The following is a 19,959-nucleotide window of genomic DNA, read 5'->3' on the forward strand; positions in this document are numbered from 1 at the left end:
AAACAAAGTTCTGAACAATCGATCCATTGGCTATAAATATTTAAAGCTATGTTGAGAGAATTTACTGTCTTGTAAGTTTAAACTTTACAAAACTTTGCTCCTTGGAATGAAAGACAACTGAATTGAATGAAGATGATTGTTTACATGACTTTTAACACGTTACGCGAAGATCTCGTTTATGAACGATATACTTTTTGACCAGGGGTAAGGCCGTCTCAAAGAGATAATAATGTGTACAGTCACTACAGCCTGGCAAAAACAACATCAACAACTTCAAAATAAAACTATCAATCAATCAACTAACAAATCAATCAATCATTTTATCAATCCAATTCTTTATATACTCTTGACACTGGGAAAAGGAAACAGGTTTACAATGTACAAATGCTTTTTCTCTACATTTTGTTTCTTTCACTAATTAAAGGTTTAGTAGGCTTTAAAAGCTAAAATTAAACACATATTCACTTCGGCACGGCCTATGTAAATAAATCACACCATGTCTCTGGAGTGTGTGTTTCCTGAACCTTTGGTACTTAACATCATAATGTGTGCATGATATCATTGTTTATACTCGCGGAGCGGGTAATGATTCTTTTGTAAACATAACCTTTCGAGCAAAAAAGAATAACAATGGCCACGTGCTTGTGTAGATGCTGAAGGAAAATATATAAGCTGGGCTGGACTGCAATCGTCTATGTTTCAGAGAAAAAGAATCATAAGCGATAAATTTAACTTCATCTTATTATGGCTGAAATTATAACAAGAATGTATAGATACCGAATGGTTCTGTTTATATTTTGGTTGTGCGTGCCACTAGTTGTTTCAAGCAGTGTATTTCACGAGGTGGATTTGCAGAATGCTGTGGACCCGGGCGTCTCCAGGGGTGATATTCCAGAGGAACACATGAATGTGGTAAGTGGACAGAAGGATCAGAGTTGTGTGGGTTTTTTTCAGCATAAGTTGTATATAGATCCATGCTAAAATGCAATTTTCATGAAAAGTTATGATACTGCCGAAACGCCGCAAATGATTACTTGTTTTGTCCCATCCGACATATGATAAATTAATGTGTATGCAAAAAGGCTTATTATTTTATCATATTCTCTTACATCAGAGCGATGATGCTATAGCCTAAAATTTATCATCATGAGACCACTGCTGAATGAGAATGTGACTTTATTTATTCAATTAAGAACATCGATTAATAGAATAACGATTTCGACATTCGAATTACAAACGTTGGATCGAATATTCTTATTTTCGAATGATCGTTTGCATACCCCCCCCCCAAAAAAACAACAACATGGCGGTTGCACACAACCTACAACGCAAGTTCTAGTTCCACCGTTTCATTCGAATGAAGGTTTCGATCAAGAGCAAGTGCATTGAAGCTGTACTATTAATCTTATTCACATGACTCTGATGCTACAGACCCAGCTGGTCACGAGCAAAGGTTACCCGTGCGAAGAATATGACGTAGTGACCAAGGACGGCTATATTCTGGGCGTCCAGAGAATCCAGCATGGAAAAACGAGGCTCCTATCTGGTAAGCGTTACCGACTTGTGCTGTACTGATTTATTGTTAATATATGTACCATCCTGTCGACCAGAGGCTGAATGTAACGCGTACTATTATATTTATAACTAATCTATTATTCCCGTCTTAAGGCGGTCAGCGGCCTGTGGTCCTTCTGCAGCACGGGTTGCTGTCCAGTTCCGCCGACTGGGTGATAAACCCCGCCAACGAGAGCCTGGGGTTTCTCCTTGCAGACTCCGGGTTTGACGTGTGGCTAGGAAACAGTCGGGGAAATACTTATTCCTTGCGGCACCAGACCATCTCACCCGACAGCCAGCAGTTCTGGGACTTCAGGTAGAATTGTAATGTTCATTCGAACAAATTAAAGTTATAATAACTATATTATGTATTTTGTTTTACACACTTACTCAAAATCACTTGTATCAAAGATGATATACACAATACAATAATCATCCCGTCTGCCTGGATTTCTGTACAACATAACTTCTTAATATTGCAAAGTTGCTAAAAATGATTATACGAAGACTGAGCTTATTGCGACTCGCTATTAACCTTTATTATACCATATTTCTGAAGCTGGGACGAAATGGCAGCGTACGACTTGCCGGCCACCGTCAGTAAGGTACTTGAAGTTTCCGGTGCCACGGATCTCGTGTACATTGGTTACTCCCAGGGTTCCCAGATGGCCTTCGCTCGCCTCTCCACAGACCTGAAGTTGAGTAGACAGGTCCGCCTGTTTGTCGCCCTGGCACCTGTGGCATACATTGGGAATGTCATTTCACCGTTACGCTACTTTTCACCATTCGCATATGATCTCGCGGTATGTTCTGTTTTATGTTCTGTAATGATACAAAATGATGTTGATTTCACGATCTCCATTCCACGTTGTCAAATATTCTTCTGAAAATCGTTGTTCGATTGTATATTTCAGTTTGTAATAAAACACTATAGGAATGATTTCGTTTACATTTGTTATTAAATGCGTATATTTTAGCGGCGAAACAAAATGCTTTTTTGTGAGTCCGAGTTGAGGGATGTCCTTTTAAATTATTGGCTGACCTTTTTCTTCCGTCTGTTTGATGTGAAGAATATCCTGTTGGGACTTATTTCAGTTCTTGTTCCGGTTGCTCGGGGTAAAGGATTTTCTGCCCAGCGATTGGCTGTTCCACTGGCTGGCGCGTGAAGTATGTGGTCATGAGATTCCCGACTTTTTGTGCGAGAACATTCTTTTCCTGTTTGGCGGCTTCGACTACAAGTACATGAACATGGTATTCAATTAATAAGTATGACTTCAGATACAGATGAAATTGATAAATACATTTAATAACCAGCAATATTGTTATCTTTTAAACAATATACAGTTTAAAATAATACGTGCCTTAGAGTGAAAGATAAGTATATATATTATGAGGTGGCAAGTTACAAGTATTTCGATGTTTGCAAAGCTCTGTTGCATTCATGTCGCGCCCGAACAATAATTCATTGGCAATCTGATATTGTTTAAGCTGCTTTTTTTTACGAGACCTGTTTTCCATACTTGATTCTTTTCCATATGTGTTTATTTTTAGACCCGCATCCCCGTGTACGTTTCCCACTCTCCGGCAGGAACCTCGGTGAAGAACATCATCCACTATGCCCAGGTGACTGTTTATTGTAAAGAAAAAACAACTACTTTTAACAATTCTTATATATACATGCGTACATAATTTCAAAAGAAAATACATGCGATTCAGGATAAAAAATATAAATCAAAGCGCTGATAGCGCTGCATGAACAGGGTTTAATACGGGTTTTCACCCTTATGATTCACGATCATGTTTGTATTAATAAGCTGCTGATACGTAGCACAGCGAATCTAAGAGTCCCCGTGTAAAACAACGTCTATACGTACACTATAAAAAGTATTGAAAATAAAGTTAACATTAAGTCTTGAAAAATCTTTAATTTCAAAACTTTTTTTTCCTTCATTGTCTTTATGGTCAGCAAATATCTTCTTTTTCTATATCGTCAGCTAACTCGTCAGCACTTTAGTACGTGCCTGTCAAAATGGCGTGTGTTTGTTATTCCCATGTTGGCTATCACGTGATTTTTTAAGCGGGGCTAACTGTGCGATCATTGAGATCAATGAGATCATTGTGTCACGTGATGGAATGATGCGCTTTGAGTGGATAGTAATTATTTGTTTACGTTTCGATGTTCATTCATTTTTGGGCGCAGGGATACTACTTTAATATTATCTTTATTTAAGTTCAACAAATTAAATGGTTAAAATAGATAGCGTTATGATTGCTTCTTGCTTTGTCAAATCTAGCTCGGTTATTGGAAACATAGCTTGCAATTTATATAGTCCGCACTTTCTCAAACTGTATTTTTGGTGGTAAAGAGGCAGACGACACTTGTTACTATTAATAGGCTTTTTATGTTGTGAGTGTCGAGTTTGTGGCTACACTGAACAGGGTTAAAAAACAACCCTGTTCAAAAACGGCCATATCCTAAATGCAAGGTGTATACGTTTTAGCAAATGGTGGAATCAGTGGGTAACGACCGCATTCAATTTATATCTGAACAATCTTTTTCAAAATACTATTAAACTACAACACCGTTTATCGTTTTAATGAAATATGTTAATCATTTGATATTACACTTTCTTAATTTTTATGTACGTTTTAATATCATAATCTGTTCTTTTCACAGTCTGTACGTTCAGGAAAGTTTCAGAAGTTTGACTATGGAAGTCAAGAAAACATGCAGAAATATAACCAAGTAAGGAAGAACTCAACTAATTAAACTTTATTTGCATCAATTTCAATGAGGATATTTTATCAATCATATGTTAGACATCCCAATTTACAATTATGACACGTTTGATTCGTGAAATCGGTGGTCCAACAATGGTATAAATAAAACATCTGAGTGCATGATTTGTCAAAAATAACATACGAGACAAAACCCGAGATTCTCTTTTGGACTTGAAATGCGCATATATTGAAACCTAAACGACATCGTCCGATTAATACGAAAACAAGATTGAAATTAAATTCCTTCTTTAAAATGTGCTGAGGAATTGACCCGTTGTTATTTTATCAGCCCACGCCGCCACAGTATGTACCGGGAAACATTCGGGTACCAGTTGCACTGTACTCCGGAACAGATGATTGGTTGGCCGTCCCACGTGATGTCGCCAGATTGAGGCAGGAATTACGTCACGTCGTGAAAAATCACGTGATACCGGATTGGGAGCATCTTGACTTTACATGGGCAATCAATGGGCCCAGTGCATGCTTTGGCGATGTCATTGAACTTATTAGAATGTATTATAATATAGCATGAGAGTAAAGAAGTATGTTTTTATAATAATGAAACTGCAGTATTTCGCTTCATTTTGTCAAAAAGCAAATTCAGATTGAGTTTGATATTTGGAATAAACATTATATAAAACAGAAGTTCAACTTATAAGTGATTTTCGGGTAACGGCCAAATATCACGGTCGTTTGATGGAAATGAAATCCTGCTTTGTTGTCGTATGACATGAACACAATTTAATAACATATACATGTAATGCACCAGTCAATTGTAACCAAAGTCCCCCCAGATCCGGGGAAAATACACACATCAATTTCAATGAGGATATTTTATCAATCGTATGTTAGACATCCCAATTTACAATTATGACACGTTTGATTCGAGAAATCGGTGGTCCAACAATGGTATAAATAAAACATCTGAGTGCATGATTTGTCAAAAATAACATACGAGACAAAACTCGAGATTCTCTTTTGGACTTGAAATGCGCATATATTGAAACCTAAACGACATCGTCCGACTAATACGAAAACAAGATTGAAATTAAATTCCTTCTTTAAAATGTGCTGAGGAATTGACCCGTTGTTATTTTATCAGCCCACGCCGCCACAGTATGTACCGGGAAACATTCGGGTACCAGTTGCACTGTACTCCGGAACAGATGATTGGTTGGCCGTCCCACGTGATGTCGCCAGATTGAGGCAGGAATTACGTCACATCGTGAAAAATCACGTGATACCGGATTGGGAGCATCTTGACTTTACATGGGCAATCAATGGGCCCAGTGCATGCTTTGGCGATGTCATTGAACTTATTAGAATGTATTATAACATAGCATGAGAGTAAAGAAGTATGTTTTATAATAATGAAACTGCAGTATTTCGCTTCATTTTGTCAAAAAGCAAAATCAGATTGAGTTTGATATTTGGAATAAACATTATATAAAACAGTAGTTCAACTTATAAGTGATTTTCGGGTAACGGCCAAATATCACGGTCGTTTGATGGAAATGAAATCCTGCTTTGTTGTCGTATGACATGAACACAATTTAATAACATATACATGTAATGCACAAGTCAATTGTAGCCAAAGTCCCCCCAGGTCCGGGGAAAATACACAACTGCTGGTAAAATACCAGCCAAATGCCGCTGCCGTGACCCCAGGATCTCTAGGTAAGGCCCCCCCCCCCCCGCTATTTTTGCGCGAAGACAAAACCACCGCATTCACCCGGCACTGCGGGGCCACCTGGAAGGTAAAACCCGGCCAATTTCCACGGCTATCCCCGGTATACCCTCGGACGGGGGGAGGGGGGTGGGTCGAAAGACATGCCAAGAAAATACTTATTACTATTTCGGTAATTGTGAATTCTTATAATGTCACATGTTACTACACCACATATTTCCCCATTTACAGTACACAGAGACGTCGAGCAATGACAATAATACTCCGATGAGCAATAGAGACGCCGTAAACATTTTTGTTTACATCATTTTTTAATCATAATCATGTTAATTCCTTGTTTATTTCTAGTAATTTGTTCAAACATTTTTGGCTTCAAGTTAAAAGTCTGCAATGTTTATGTTGTTAATGGCCAAATGCGTACTATCTAATGCTGACTGCCAATAAATTCTGCACTTTAAATAATGTTAACAAACCAATCACTGTCGTGCAGATATGACTGCCATTCTGTTGCTTATTTGACCGTTGGCAGACTAAAAAATGCATCACATACCTGCAGAAGTATATACTGTAGTTTGATATAAAAACAAAATATAATTTTGAACCTCAATGCATTATCATATCTAACTCATTTGACTTTAATAATCATAAGAAAAAAATACGAATGTAAAAAGTATATGGTGTTTTCAACTATTGTCAAAATATGCATTACTAAACAAGCAACTAAGTTAGTAACTAGTTCACTACATCTGATAAGGTTTGCATGGTCTGGCATGAAGAGTGGTGCCATTATAATCATGTGATATCATTAAGTTTGAACTGTGACCTTTTAATTGTGTTCTGAATTGGCATACTGCTTGCCGCGGTTGCCCTGTGCACAGCTCTATACAGCCATGTTTGGAACTGAAAGTGGCTATGTCTGGATTCTGGCGATTCTCTCCGTGGCCTATGGCTCTGTGGACCCTGAAGTGTTCATGAACACGGTATGGAATTGTGTAATGTATCTTTTTAGCTTTGACTTGAAGTAAACTAGTAATACATCAGACCAGGTTTGTAATCTGGTAAAAAGCTTATTAGTAGGACCAGTCACCTTCGGACATTTAAGACGACTGATTGCGAGTGTAGGCAATAAAAAATACGTCTTAAACTTACACAGTTTCGTACGCGGTAAAAGCAAGGTTACTGATATCTAAACCTCTTCATTTGTGTACATAACAACTGCATTGACGTCCACAGAGGCAACTGATTACGAGCAAAGGTTACCCTTGCGAAGAGCATGACGTGCACACACAGGACGGATACATCCTGGGCGTCCAGAGGATACCGCACGGGAAAATTGCGAGCACCGGTATCACAGTTTAATACAATAAATAGGTTAATCAACCACGCCCGTGAAAGTCATTGTAAGGGTTTCGTCCTATAAATAGGTAAATCAGCCATGCCCGAGTAGGTCCTTGTAACTACACATTTTTTTATGAAATGTTGTTTACTTATTCATTGGTAAATATATTTCGGATATGATGCCATGGTCACGCCTTAAAATCATTTTAACCAAGCATACTAGTAATCGTTGCAACCTGGCTATCTTCGGCAAGCTTCGAGATATATGTTGGATAATGGTGGAGGTGTTCCGATTAGCGTACTAATTGTGGTTTCTTCACCAAATTACGTCGCAGGTACAGCCAGACCAGTAGTGCTCCTCCAACACGGTCTTCTCTCATCGTCGGCGTGCTGGGTGGAGAATCTGGCCAACAATAGTCTTGGATTTATGATGGCGGACGCCGGTTTTGACGTCTGGCTCGGCAACAGTCGGGGAAACACGTACTCCAAACGCCATGAACACTTCGCGACGTCCTCGCACGATTTCTGGAGATTTAGGTATTAAAAGGATATCTTAATACATTTGCGAATGTATGAACAAATGTATTAATTTATTTCACTTTTAACCGATACAGATTCCAATGTCATATTTTTATCGCAAGCATCATTTACATTTTGTTCACGGCTCCTTCTTTTCCTCTAGTTGGGATGAGATGGCTAGGATCGATCTACCTGCAACTGTTGATTTCATACTACAGAGGACGGGCGCCAGCCAGCTCTACTATGTTGGCCACTCCCAGGGGTGTGAGATTGCCTTCGCCGCCCTTTCTGAGAACCCAGCACTTGCCGCAAAGGTTAAGATGTTCGGGGCGCTAGCCCCCGCCGTCTTTCTGGGTAATGTGCAAAGTCCCATAAGGCTTCTACTTCCGGTTGCTGACGGCGCCAAGGTAACAATCACTTGCACAGTTAATTGTTTAATTTACGATCTTTATTCCCACATGATTAAAAAATGTAAAAGTGTGTTTCCTTATAATGCAATATGCTCAACAGTATTGAATCCACAAGCATTGATTTTTTTTTTATATATACCGTGAAACTGCCACTCCGTGCATTCTGGTCTAGCTACACTCCTTTTACAGCCACCATAATAAATTGAACCCTGTGTTGTGGTAGTGAGCTGATGATGTCCATCCGTCCGTTGGTTCCGGTCTATAGCTGAAAGAACCCCGCGTTAGGCATATAATTATACACGTCAAAAGATCACGACTGTTGACTACCGGGAGCATTTATATTTAATGGATTGTTTTGTTCACTATCCACTGCAGTACATCCAAGAAGCCATCTGTGGTTACGACCAACCCTACTGTAGTGCCTTTGCCAGTAAATGGTATTTTAAGAGTCCCTGAAAAATTGGCAATGATGGTGCTGAAAAACATAGTTGTCAACCAAACTCAAAGTTTGGTGAACAGAGCATAGCATCTGCAAAAATACGGAACATGGTGCACTTACTTCAATGGTGGTTTGAATAGATATATATTTTTCCTTTTAAGTTTTTCCTGGATATGTTAGGTTCGGGCGAGTTTCTCCCCACAACGGGCCTCACACGCATGTTGGGACGAACCTTCTGTAATACTCCCGGAATCCCCAACCACATCTGCGAAAACATCATGTTTATCCTCGCCGGATATGACGCAAAACAAATGAATGAAGTTAGTTTCCTATAAAAATAGTCAGGACTTCTTAGTCTGATAGATAATAGTTTTAACATTAACTTTAACGAGTGATATTCTCCCTAGTTAACGAAAATCGCCATTTTCACAAAGACAATGAAAAGCTACAAAAGTTTTCAATAAAATGATATATCATTATTTCCAATTTAAATTAAGGACTGCTTTTACCGTTTCTCTCCAGGGAAGCATGCTTTATATTGAAAACGATTTCTGAATGTCAGTTATTTCTTCAGCTTCCATAATATTCAAATGACCCCTTTCAGAGCCGAGTACCCGTGTACATAGGTCAGCATCCGGCCGGAACATCCACCCAGAATATAGTGCACTATTCCCAGGTAATAATGGTTGCATTATCACTCAGTAATATAAAAAGAGAGATAATTCTAGATGTGAGTTCAACGTTTTGCTAATAACGTTTTTGTTCCAATGGTGCTGTTCCGGGGTCGGCAGCATTAGATGCCGTCTCGTTTAGTACATGGAAATATCAATGCGCTGTTGCAAAAACGGTATTGATACGGAAACAATGCTCTGCATATCTTTATTTATATTTTCAGTCAATCAAGTCAAAAAAGTTCCAGAAGTATGATTACGGATTTCTTGTCAACATGGTCAAGTATCATCAGGTATCAATGTACATGTATTTATATTTGTCTCATTATATTTAATTGGTAGCATAAAGTACGTAGACTAAATTCAACATATTTAAAATTGTCATTCTCTGAAAGAAAAGGTGTGTGTATTTTAAGTAATCTAGTTATTTTATTTTCATTATATGCGTTGTATTTTGGTAGCTTGCTTTGTCAATTTATGCATTTTGACACGTCTATAGGATATCGATTTTAAGCAGTCAATATCAATATAATTATTTTTTATCTACTTCTCCAGACATCACCACCAGAATACCGTTTAGAAAATGTCCAGACACCAGTCCTTCTGTATGCCGGCGCCAATGATTGGCTGGTTACCCCACGTGACGTCAGCACACTGGTTTCCCGCATCCAAAACTTGGTTAAATACCGGATGATCCCCGAGTGGCAGCACCTCGACTTCATGTGGGCTATGAATGCTCCCCAAGAGTGCTACAATGATCTCATTGCAGAAATGATGAAAACCGTAATATAATGAATAATGTGTGAATATTCCAGAATAAAAATACGCATATAGATAATATGTTGTCAATACAAACTATATTGACGACCCAAGTGGTCAAAAATTTAACTATGCACTTGTTCAAAAGTCGAACCGACAATCAAAGAGGCACAAGTCCCGACTTGTGTCCTGATTTCAATACGAGGGTCAACCAGTCTGTTACGCAACTAAAACAATGATATTGTTACTGTAAACAAATTTCATAAACATGTTGTGCGTGTCAATTAAGCTACAGTTTAGTTACAATTTTTCAAAGGATTCAATGATTCTGTCAAAACTTAAAGAAATGACAAACATGTAATTCCACAGAAGGATTTTTACGTTAAAGTAAAAATATGTCTATTTCAAGTGTATTTTTTCCTTAATTTTTAAGACTTTTACTACGAACATATAACATGGGACACTTTAATCAGATCCTAGACTCGTATATTACCTTAGAGGCACTAAAGTTTAACGTTAACAATGTTAAGCATTCATTTGGAAATACTAAATTGTTCATGTTTGTAAATAATCAGCACATGTTCGATGACGAAAGAAATTTGTGTGTTTTTTATGCAGAAAAGTTTTATTTTAAGATAAGCTGATTTTCATGAATAAAAAATGGTTTGATTAAAACGCTGTTTATTTTGTTTGAATAACGCATTTAAGTATACTAAGGTGGTTAAATATTTACTAGTGCATCTAAATGCATGTTCTAAATATTTCTTCGAGACGTGACTTATCTCTTCTAATGTCTGTTTACAAAACGTACATGTCAGAACCTTTCCATTATTATATGAGTTTATTTGAACAATTAAATATATTTGTTTGTATACGTTTATAACATGTACATTTCAAGTCTTGCAGTGATAAAAATGGTAAAAAGGGGACCAACAAAACCTCTCCAATTGAAGGAAGTGAACATTTTCTTTTGAAATGATATGCATAGCAGAAATGCATAGCAGAAATCTGAATTTCTGACATTTAGCAATAAGAAGTCTCTATAATAAAAATAAACACGAGCATTTGTTGCATTATATGGCCAGATTCAAGATTCAAGATTCAAGATTCAAGATTTATTTAGATCATGGGTTATTACAACCATGTGATCAGAACAATAACGCTTTAACAGACAAATAATTAAACATATATATATAAACAAAGTGGACATATATTACATACAGTTTCCTATAATAGGAAATACTAAGACAAATAAGTCGTATTGTTTTTAAAGGAGAATGACTATTTGACATTAGATAAAAGGGATTTACAAAATATAGCCTGTTTAATAAGTTCTTTTTTGTTTTTACTGTTCATTAATTGATCTAACTAAATACAATTAGAGTTACGACAAAAGTACAATTTAATATTTTTCTTTCTATCGTCTGAAAAATGTTGACATTCAAACAAATATTGAAATTCATCACCTAAACTATTACTACTTCACAAATGACATGTTCTACGAAATCTCTCAACATTTTGACCACGCCCGACTTCAATGGGAAATTTGTGATTCATAATTCTAAATTTAAGCAAATGCAATGAAAGATTCTTGGGTAGTATATCAATATAGCTTTCAAACCCAAAATCTTTTTTGTATACTTTATACATTTGACATTTTGGTGAATTTGAAACACTACTATACCAATTTTGAATAAATTGGTCAGATAATCTGTGCTAGGTAAATGCCCCGGCTAGCCTCGTTTTGGTTATTTGGTTTGCTTTATGCAAACACTTGAAGATAATAGCATATATTGCATTAAAGCTGCACTCTCACAGATTTACCGTTTTGACAACTTTAAAAAAAATGTCTTCGAATGAGCCTTTGTTAGGTAATTATCTGTAAACCAGTGATATAAGACTGCTGACAAAAGATCTGATCGCAGATTTTTATACTTCCATTTGAAAATTAATGTTTTACGGGCACGATATACTATCCCCTAACGCCCATCGTAAGCCTCGTTTTGGTTGGTGTATGTTGTTTGATGCAAAGACAAAGTAGATATAATGCCTAGGTCATATCAAACGACGAAGTAGACTTTCAGATGGCAGTGTACAGGTGTATTCTCCACTTTAAGCAAACTTGGAACGATAACTCCATCGCTGCGATTCATGATTGTCTTAAAATATCTCTGTAATATTTCTTATTGATTGTTGGTCATGGCGATTAATGATTGTGAACGAGGTTTATCACCTTTTTGGTGTGAAACATTCATTAAATACGGAACGGAACGGGCCATTGTAGTGAACATATTGTAAATATCCGGTATGTTAGCACAAAGAAAACAAAATGTGAATAAAGAAAAAAATGTTTAGTCACTAGCACGATAACCTCGTCTTAAAGTGTGGCTACGTCCGGCTGCACTATATAGGGCGAATTGATCTGATAATGCCAAAAGTCGCTATCAAAATGTGGCACTGGTAAATGTTCTGATAGCTTCAAGTGTTCCTCTTCATATGCATATAGACTATTCAGAAAATAAAACTATTTGTTTCGTAATTAAGTCTTCAGAATGGTGCTCGTTGCCCTGTTGGTTTTCACGGTAGTGGTAGGCGAAACTAATTCTTTGCCAAACTTTTCCAGCCTCTATGAGGATCCAGAAATTGGATATAATACTGTAAGTAAAGAAGAATCACCATTTTGTCCACTTTTTGTGAACAAATAGTTTATGAAAATTGAGGTCGTTATCTAATGTGTTTCAAAAGAAAACGAAACTCGTAGCGTCGATTATATGAATGAGTCAATGCACATACGTGCGTATTTCTCATTGTGAGTTATGCAACGGCTAGGAAACGCGATACTCAAATATATTAATAGTTTAATTAAGCATTTACCGGCATAGACTAAAATGCCGTATGAAATTCACCACATTTCAGTTTTACCATCTTTGACAAGAATCACAAATGAAAGATGTATTTGTTAATTTGTAAAAAGCAAGACAGATTGTAGGAAAGACTGATCATTTTGAATTCAAAGGCATGTGTACACTGAACCACCTCTTCAAACAAATGTTTGCCTGATCCTTTTCAGAGCCAATTGATCACGACCAAAGGTTACCCGTGCAATGAGTATGACGTGGAGACAAGTGACGGCTACATTCTGGGCGTCCAGAGAATCCCGCACGGCCGCAAACCAAGCCCCGCTAGTAAGGTTAAGTCATCATTCCCCTTAACAGGCTATCTGTAACATATATGTCTAACATATATGTCATAGACATTAACGGGAAAGATAGCCTAATCAAACAGGTTGAAAATTCATCTTTCTGTTCAAACAACGTGGAAATCGCTTATTTCTTATCAAACTATAGTAGAAATCGCGTATTCCTTTTGGAAAGTCTTACACATGAACTCCTATGTATTACAAATTAAGTACCCTTTTCGCAGAGAACAAATCACCATGAAATCACATTTTTATCACATGCCGCTTGGTTCAAACTTTAAACGTGGAACTCGGTATGTTCCAACCTCGTCAAATTTCATATCTTTGTTAAAGCCACACGGAAATGACCATTTCCGCTTATTCCATTTAATTCACGTGGTTATCATCTTTATTTCCGTATCGCGTTTTTGGAAAAATCAAAGCACGTGGAAAACTTTGTTTATTGCGTGTGTGTTTTTTTTGTATAGAACAACAACATGAAAATCACATATTTCCTCTGAAACTCAGATGTCACGAAGCCAGTAGTGCTCCTACAACACGGCTTGTTCTCGTGCTCGGCCTGCTGGGTTGAAAATCTGGCCAACAATAGTCTGGGTTTCATGATGGCGGACGCCGGTTTTGACGTCTGGCTCGGCAACAGTCGGGGAAACACGTATTCGCGCAGACACAAAACTCTATCCCCAGACGACCTGGACTTCTGGCTTTTTAGGTAAACCGATTAAATGTTGTGTGTCCAAAAGCATATATCAAAGTCCGAAAGCAAATTAATTTAAACCGGAAAGACCTTCTTGTGGACCTGTTTTCAGTAGAACTAAACGACCTGTCCAATTAATGATACATATCAATTCGATAGTATTTACTAACTCAATGTGTAATCCATCTCCATGTTTTCTTAAATGCCCTATTTAATCCATCATAGGAAAGTTTCAACATATATTCATTATTACCTTTTCAGCTGGGACCAAATGGCCCTAATCGACCTGCCTGCCACCATTGACAAGATCTTAGCAGTCACAGGCGCACCAAGCCTCTACTTAGTCGGCCACTCGCAAGGGGGCACCATCGCGTACGCATTCCTCGCCAAGTACCCGGCCTACGCCACTAAGGTCAAGATGGTGGCTGCCCTCGCCCCGGCCGTCTATATCAACAACATAACCAGTCCGATTAGATATCTAGCACCTTTTTCGAGGGATTTTACAGTAAGCATGTAAAGGCTCATAAGGTGTGGATTGAAGTAATCAATTATAATAAGACAATACATTTGAAAGAATGAACGTTAATAAATAAATAAATTCAATAAATCTAAAAATAGCAATTATAAAAAGAAATCGGCAGCGAATTCATTCTTAGGGCCTTCGTTTCCGAATGTCGAATGTCGTCTGTCGTTTGTCGATCTAGCTCAATATTCAGTGTCAATTGTCATTATTCATACATGTATTTAGCCGGCATGTTTAAAATACTATGTATTTTTATCGACGTCGTGGATTTCAATGTAAAACAATAGATGCACATATTCTGTATTTCTATAAAATAATTTATTACAAAATAACATTCAATTCAGCTACTGACTTCGAAAGAATATGCAAATCATAACACAAATCTGAATCTGCAGATCGTCGATGAGTTACTGGGTCACGGTGAGGTTCTTTCTCATACCAAACTGTTCGACATTTTGGCCAGAGACTTTTGTGACCGAGAGATCCCACAATACCTTTGCGAGAACGTGCTTTTCCTCATAGCCGGATATGACGTCAAACAAATGAACAAGGTACGATGCACACGAAAGAAAATACACTGTTTACTTGTGAGCAAAGCATTTAAAATGATTCTTATATTTTTTAACATATATTTATCGTACAAACGTTAAAAGTATACATAATCCATGCCCTTGCAACAACAAAATAATGTGACATTGATGACAATTTTCTGATGTTTTGATGAGCCCTTTTTAATACACCCTTTTTCTTTTAGTCTCAACTAATGACATCAAATGTTTACACTTCAAGTACATGTTTAAATCTGTGTGATGTATGGTCCCGAGTACCAGTGTACGATGGTAACTTCCGGCTGGGTCATCAGTACATAATGTTCAAATGTTTAGACATGTGTGATGTATGTTTCAGTCCCGAGTACCAGTCTACGTGGGCCAGCATCCGGCTGGCTCATCAGTACAGAATGTTCAACATTTTGCTCAGGTAAATCGCAGTAGCTTACAGGTTATGGGGCATGACAATCTTAAATCTACTGGAACATCACAGATGGGATCGGGGGCAGCAAGTTATATAACTTAAATACTGGCTAAAACTCACTCACCCATATAATTATAAGACAAAAACGAAACAATGACACTGGTAATTTCAAATTACGACTTAGATTTTGAATGAAACAGGCCCAAGTCGATCTTAATCGTCTTAGTGTCATAGTTATTTGGTAATATATTTGAGTGAAATGAACTTTAGCCAGTGTTAGCAATGATGACAACGTTGAGGAAATAAAGATAAACACTATGTTGCCATTGGTGATGTTACTAAATATTTAAGATTAGTGAAGTTAGAACTAAACTCCTTTATTGAAACGGGCCCATAGCCCAAGTACTCTTGCCATCCCATTAGGACGGTACGAAATATCCATTTTTATGATTCTGGAGTGCAAGTGTCTTAATGAAAGCGTATTCTAGCTTTAATGTACAAGAAATGCGTCAGTATTTGTCACACATCTAAAATTCACTACAGTATATCGCCATATACGTTCTTGTTTAGTACATACAGAGGCGGTAATCACGTGGTACATTGTTTTGATACCAAGCACTAAAAAAATGCTGCGCCCAGTGAGACGGTATGTTTTTTTTTGTTTATTTTCTTTCCATAATTAAACAATTAAATTTTCTAACATCAACCATGTTCCAGCGTCCAATTTTCCCTGTAATATGGTACCTTCATTTTGTCAGACAGTTCTGTAGTTTACTTGGAATTTTTCTAAATTTCGTCATTTATATACGCAATTTCGTTTACAGAGCTATTTATGAACATTGCATGTAGACCTATTGATATGCCCTTAGTTATGTTACCATAGCAACGTACGCATTTTGCGGTAATAACGCTAAAACCGTTTTTCGAACCAAGCACTTACGAAATATTATACGAACCAAGCACTATGTAATTTTTATATTGTTGCAGAATATGTTATGCCGACATTGTAGGAAATCATACAAGACCAAAGGCGCATTAAGTATACATTAAAGAAAACATACAGGCTCAGCACCATACAGATGCTGTGAGCTTATGTTCTTTAGCCAAAGCCACTCAAAACGCCACAGGTAAATTATCCGTTTCAGATTGCCATATTTCGAAGTCGTTACATTTATGTTTATGCATATAAAATATTAACTTAAATATAAAGAAATCTTTTAAATGTTACAATTTGCAAATACAGGATACAAACATTCTTAAAATAGTTATTAAATCATATTTCAGAAGTTGTGCCCATAGTGAGGAAATGCAGAGCCAGTGTACCGACTGTGACAAAGCGTTCGCCACAAATGGGGATTTGTTTAACCATCGGAGAATGGTACATACAGACGCCCAGATCGAATGTGAAATTTGTGGTGCTAAATACCACATTCGACGAGATCTGGTGGTACATCTGTTATCCCACCGAGGGGAGGAAATGTAGCTGTGGTAAAGAATGCACTTCACGTTCCGGCCTGAGCTTCTACAGAAGCGTCCAGAAGTGCGCAAATCAGTGATTGAGTGAACTGTTTTTTATATTTTTTAAACAGACTAATGTCTGACGATGATCGGTTCTTAACCCAATTGAATGTTATATCAATCTGTGATAATCTTCTGATTATGTTTGCGATTTGTAATTACTATGTTAATGATACAGTTCTCGAGTTTTGTTTAATTGCTGTAATATGTTCATGGTTGTATGTATTTACATAAGTCAGAGTATAATTATACACTATTTATTACATGAATATAGCATGTTCATGTTAACAATGGTTTATACACATTCTATACATACACTCATACTGTTATGTTAGTTATGTGTGTTGTTTTCACACTGCATGCTTTTGTCATAAAAAATAATGAAAATAATAAACATTTATTCGAATTGATTATTTGTTCCTCATCCATTTCCCGAAACTTATACTCTTAAAGTATAAGAAATTTATAAGCTAACTGTTAATTGATATATGTTTGATGCTATAAAATACAATATTTTAAGGTATGCAGATCAATAAGAGACAATTGGACAGACGCATACAATGTTAAGAGCTAAAATGTATAGCAACATATATTCTCTTGGTTTATTTTAAACGTTAAAATATGCGAAAATATTGTACTCAGTAGAGATACAATGATCAATGATGTTCAGTGCACTTCACAATGAATAAATACTATGGTAAATCGTTATTTATTTCAAGCCTATCCGTTTTGTAGTAACCACTTTCGAGTCATTTCTACTGGCTTTCTCCCAACGCACACCCAGATGACCCTTTAGCGAGGCGTTTCTATCTGTTCAAACAGTCGTATATTTTCCGGCCTGGCAACCTTTTCCGTGCTTATAAGTCAAATGCATGATACCTGTTAATTAAAAATACATGAGTTTAGTTATGAGTTAAAATAAACGATTACAACAAAATAGTACTTAGGAATGAATTGTTGTGACGTATACAAAGAAATGGCCATTATATTATGCGAGTTAATGTAAAGACGAAAATAAATTACCGCCAACATGGTGCAGTCATTGCAGAAACATTTCCTGATATATTTTTATATAACTTCAAATCCATATCTTCGATGAATGTTTTAATCGATCATGATTTTCAAAGACATTATAAGAATACATACACAACCTTTATAGTACTATGCTACAGGAGTAGTATGCGTTTCCAGCTGTTGAACGGCTTGTTTATCAGCCTGAAAAAGAAATACATTAAGCGTATAAAATGATGAAGTGCTTGGTTCGAATAATTTTTCGTAAGTGCTTGGTTCGAAAAATGGTTGTAGCGTTATATCCGCAAAATGCGTACGTTGCTATAGAAACATAACTAAGGACATATCGATAGGTGTACGGTCAATGTTAATGAACAGTTATGTAATCAAAATTGTGTATATTACGGACGAAATTTTGAAAAAATGGACAGTTCATGCTTGGTTCAAAGATTTCCGCATCACATTTCGCCTCGATTGAAAACTTGTGACACGCATTCCAAGTAAACTGTCTGACAAAATGAAGGTACCATATTACAGAGAGAATTGGGCGCTGGAACATGGTCGATTTTAGGAAATTAAATTGTTTAATTATGGAGAGAAAATAAACAAAAATACATACCGTCTCACTGGGCGCAGCCATTTTAAAGTGCTTGGTATCAAAACGATGTACCACGTGAATGCCGCCTCTGACATAATATATTGTGTACAATGCATCGTTTAAGCTAAATTTGCAATCTCTTTCTGCTTGAGATCAAAATATATGTTCATCAATTTAGATGATAACAAGCAAGGAGTTCCAAATGTTTGACTACGGTCCTGAAGAAAATATGCAGGTCTACCATCAGGTAAGTCTACCTTCAGGTACAATACTTGTCTCCACCATTTGTTTTTTAATATGATGCACAAAATTGGATTTTCTGTAAAGGTACCTGATGTATGATGATGCTAATTTTGGATACCAGGTGACAACATAGTTAATTGGTACCAATTCAAAGGGTAGACGTGTAGAGAAAGAATACTTGACAAATAAACCTTAAAATATATTACAATTTTTGGCCATGAAAGATCACAAAATGGGTATTCTACGTTCGATATTTGTTGAAATAAAGAACTGACATCAATAACTAATTCGGTAATATATGATAGTAATCAGTTTCAAATGTTACCAATATTATATGGGGTCACCAGGTTTCAACATTTAACATTAAAGTCATTGGCTCAATAGATTGACAAGATTATGTGTACATCGGATAGCTTATATACATTGTATACTTTGAAATGAAACCTCTATTGTTGAAATAATATATTTAGAAACTAATAAACATGGCCCTTAACTCCTCCTATTATGTTCGTCAGTAGAACGATTATGTTTTTTATTGTGAACCCTGATGAAGACCGTTCGAGGTTCGATAAAGTTTGGTAAATTAAAAGGTAAAAACAGCAGCTCACTAGCTGCAGTTATGCAAACCACACTATATAACTTCCATCCTCATGTATGGTACCTCTCCTTGTTAGGTGACACCACCCGTGTATCCCATCGGCCAGATCACGGTGCCAATCATGATGTTCCATAGCACCAACGATTGGATGGTTGTCCCCAGTGACGTCAGCAGGCTCGTGAGGGAGACGCCGAATATCGTTTCGGAGAAGTTTATTCAAGGATGGGAGCATCTCGACTTCATCTGGGGGATGGACGCACCACAGGAATGTTATCGTGATATAATTGATGCTTTCAAAAAACAAGTTTAATAAAGTCATAAAAATAACACATTGATTGTTGGAATACTTCTAAGACATGTACAAATATGTATACTAAACATGGTTTCTGTGGAAAGGTTGGTAAACTTAACAAAAGCGGAGGATTAGAAGTGGACATGGTACAAA

General features: G+C 36.9%; 3 protein-coding genes across 3 annotated transcripts; all 3 read left to right on the plus strand.

Moving 5' to 3' along the window:
* Positions 1 to 534: 534 nt before the first annotated feature.
* On the plus strand, positions 535 to 4,980 carry LOC128245927 (gastric triacylglycerol lipase-like). The gene is made up of 8 exons (XM_052964151.1): positions 535 to 912; positions 1,432 to 1,546; positions 1,669 to 1,870; positions 2,114 to 2,357; positions 2,650 to 2,805; positions 3,106 to 3,177; positions 4,232 to 4,300; positions 4,625 to 4,980. Exons 1-8 carry the CDS (start codon positions 745 to 747, stop codon positions 4,865 to 4,867), a joined length of 1,269 nt encoding a protein of 422 aa, XP_052820111.1. The 5' UTR covers positions 535 to 744; the 3' UTR covers positions 4,868 to 4,980.
* A 1,875-nt stretch (positions 4,981 to 6,855) lies between these two features.
* LOC128219935 (gastric triacylglycerol lipase-like) lies at positions 6,856 to 10,237 on the plus strand. Its single transcript, XM_052928124.1, has 8 exons — positions 6,856 to 7,002; positions 7,256 to 7,367; positions 7,696 to 7,897; positions 8,043 to 8,286; positions 8,890 to 9,048; positions 9,333 to 9,404; positions 9,624 to 9,692; positions 9,955 to 10,237. Exons 1-8 carry the CDS (start codon positions 6,913 to 6,915, stop codon positions 10,189 to 10,191), a joined length of 1,185 nt encoding a protein of 394 aa, XP_052784084.1. The 5' UTR covers positions 6,856 to 6,912; the 3' UTR covers positions 10,192 to 10,237.
* Positions 10,238 to 12,620: 2,383 nt separating this feature from the next.
* Positions 12,621 to 19,841, plus strand: LOC128224224 (gastric triacylglycerol lipase-like). The gene is made up of 8 exons (XM_052934017.1): positions 12,621 to 12,815; positions 13,229 to 13,343; positions 13,865 to 14,066; positions 14,313 to 14,556; positions 14,970 to 15,125; positions 15,481 to 15,552; positions 18,852 to 18,920; positions 19,591 to 19,841. The coding sequence occupies exons 1-8, from the start codon at positions 12,711 to 12,713 to the stop codon at positions 19,822 to 19,824; spliced, it is 1,197 nt and encodes a 398-aa protein (XP_052789977.1). The 5' UTR covers positions 12,621 to 12,710; the 3' UTR covers positions 19,825 to 19,841.
* Positions 19,842 to 19,959: the final 118 nt, after the last annotated feature.

The sequence above is a fragment of the Mya arenaria genome, chromosome 2 (genome assembly GCF_026914265.1).
Source record: "Mya arenaria isolate MELC-2E11 chromosome 2, ASM2691426v1".
Lineage (NCBI taxonomy): Eukaryota > Metazoa > Mollusca > Bivalvia > Myida > Myidae > Mya > Mya arenaria.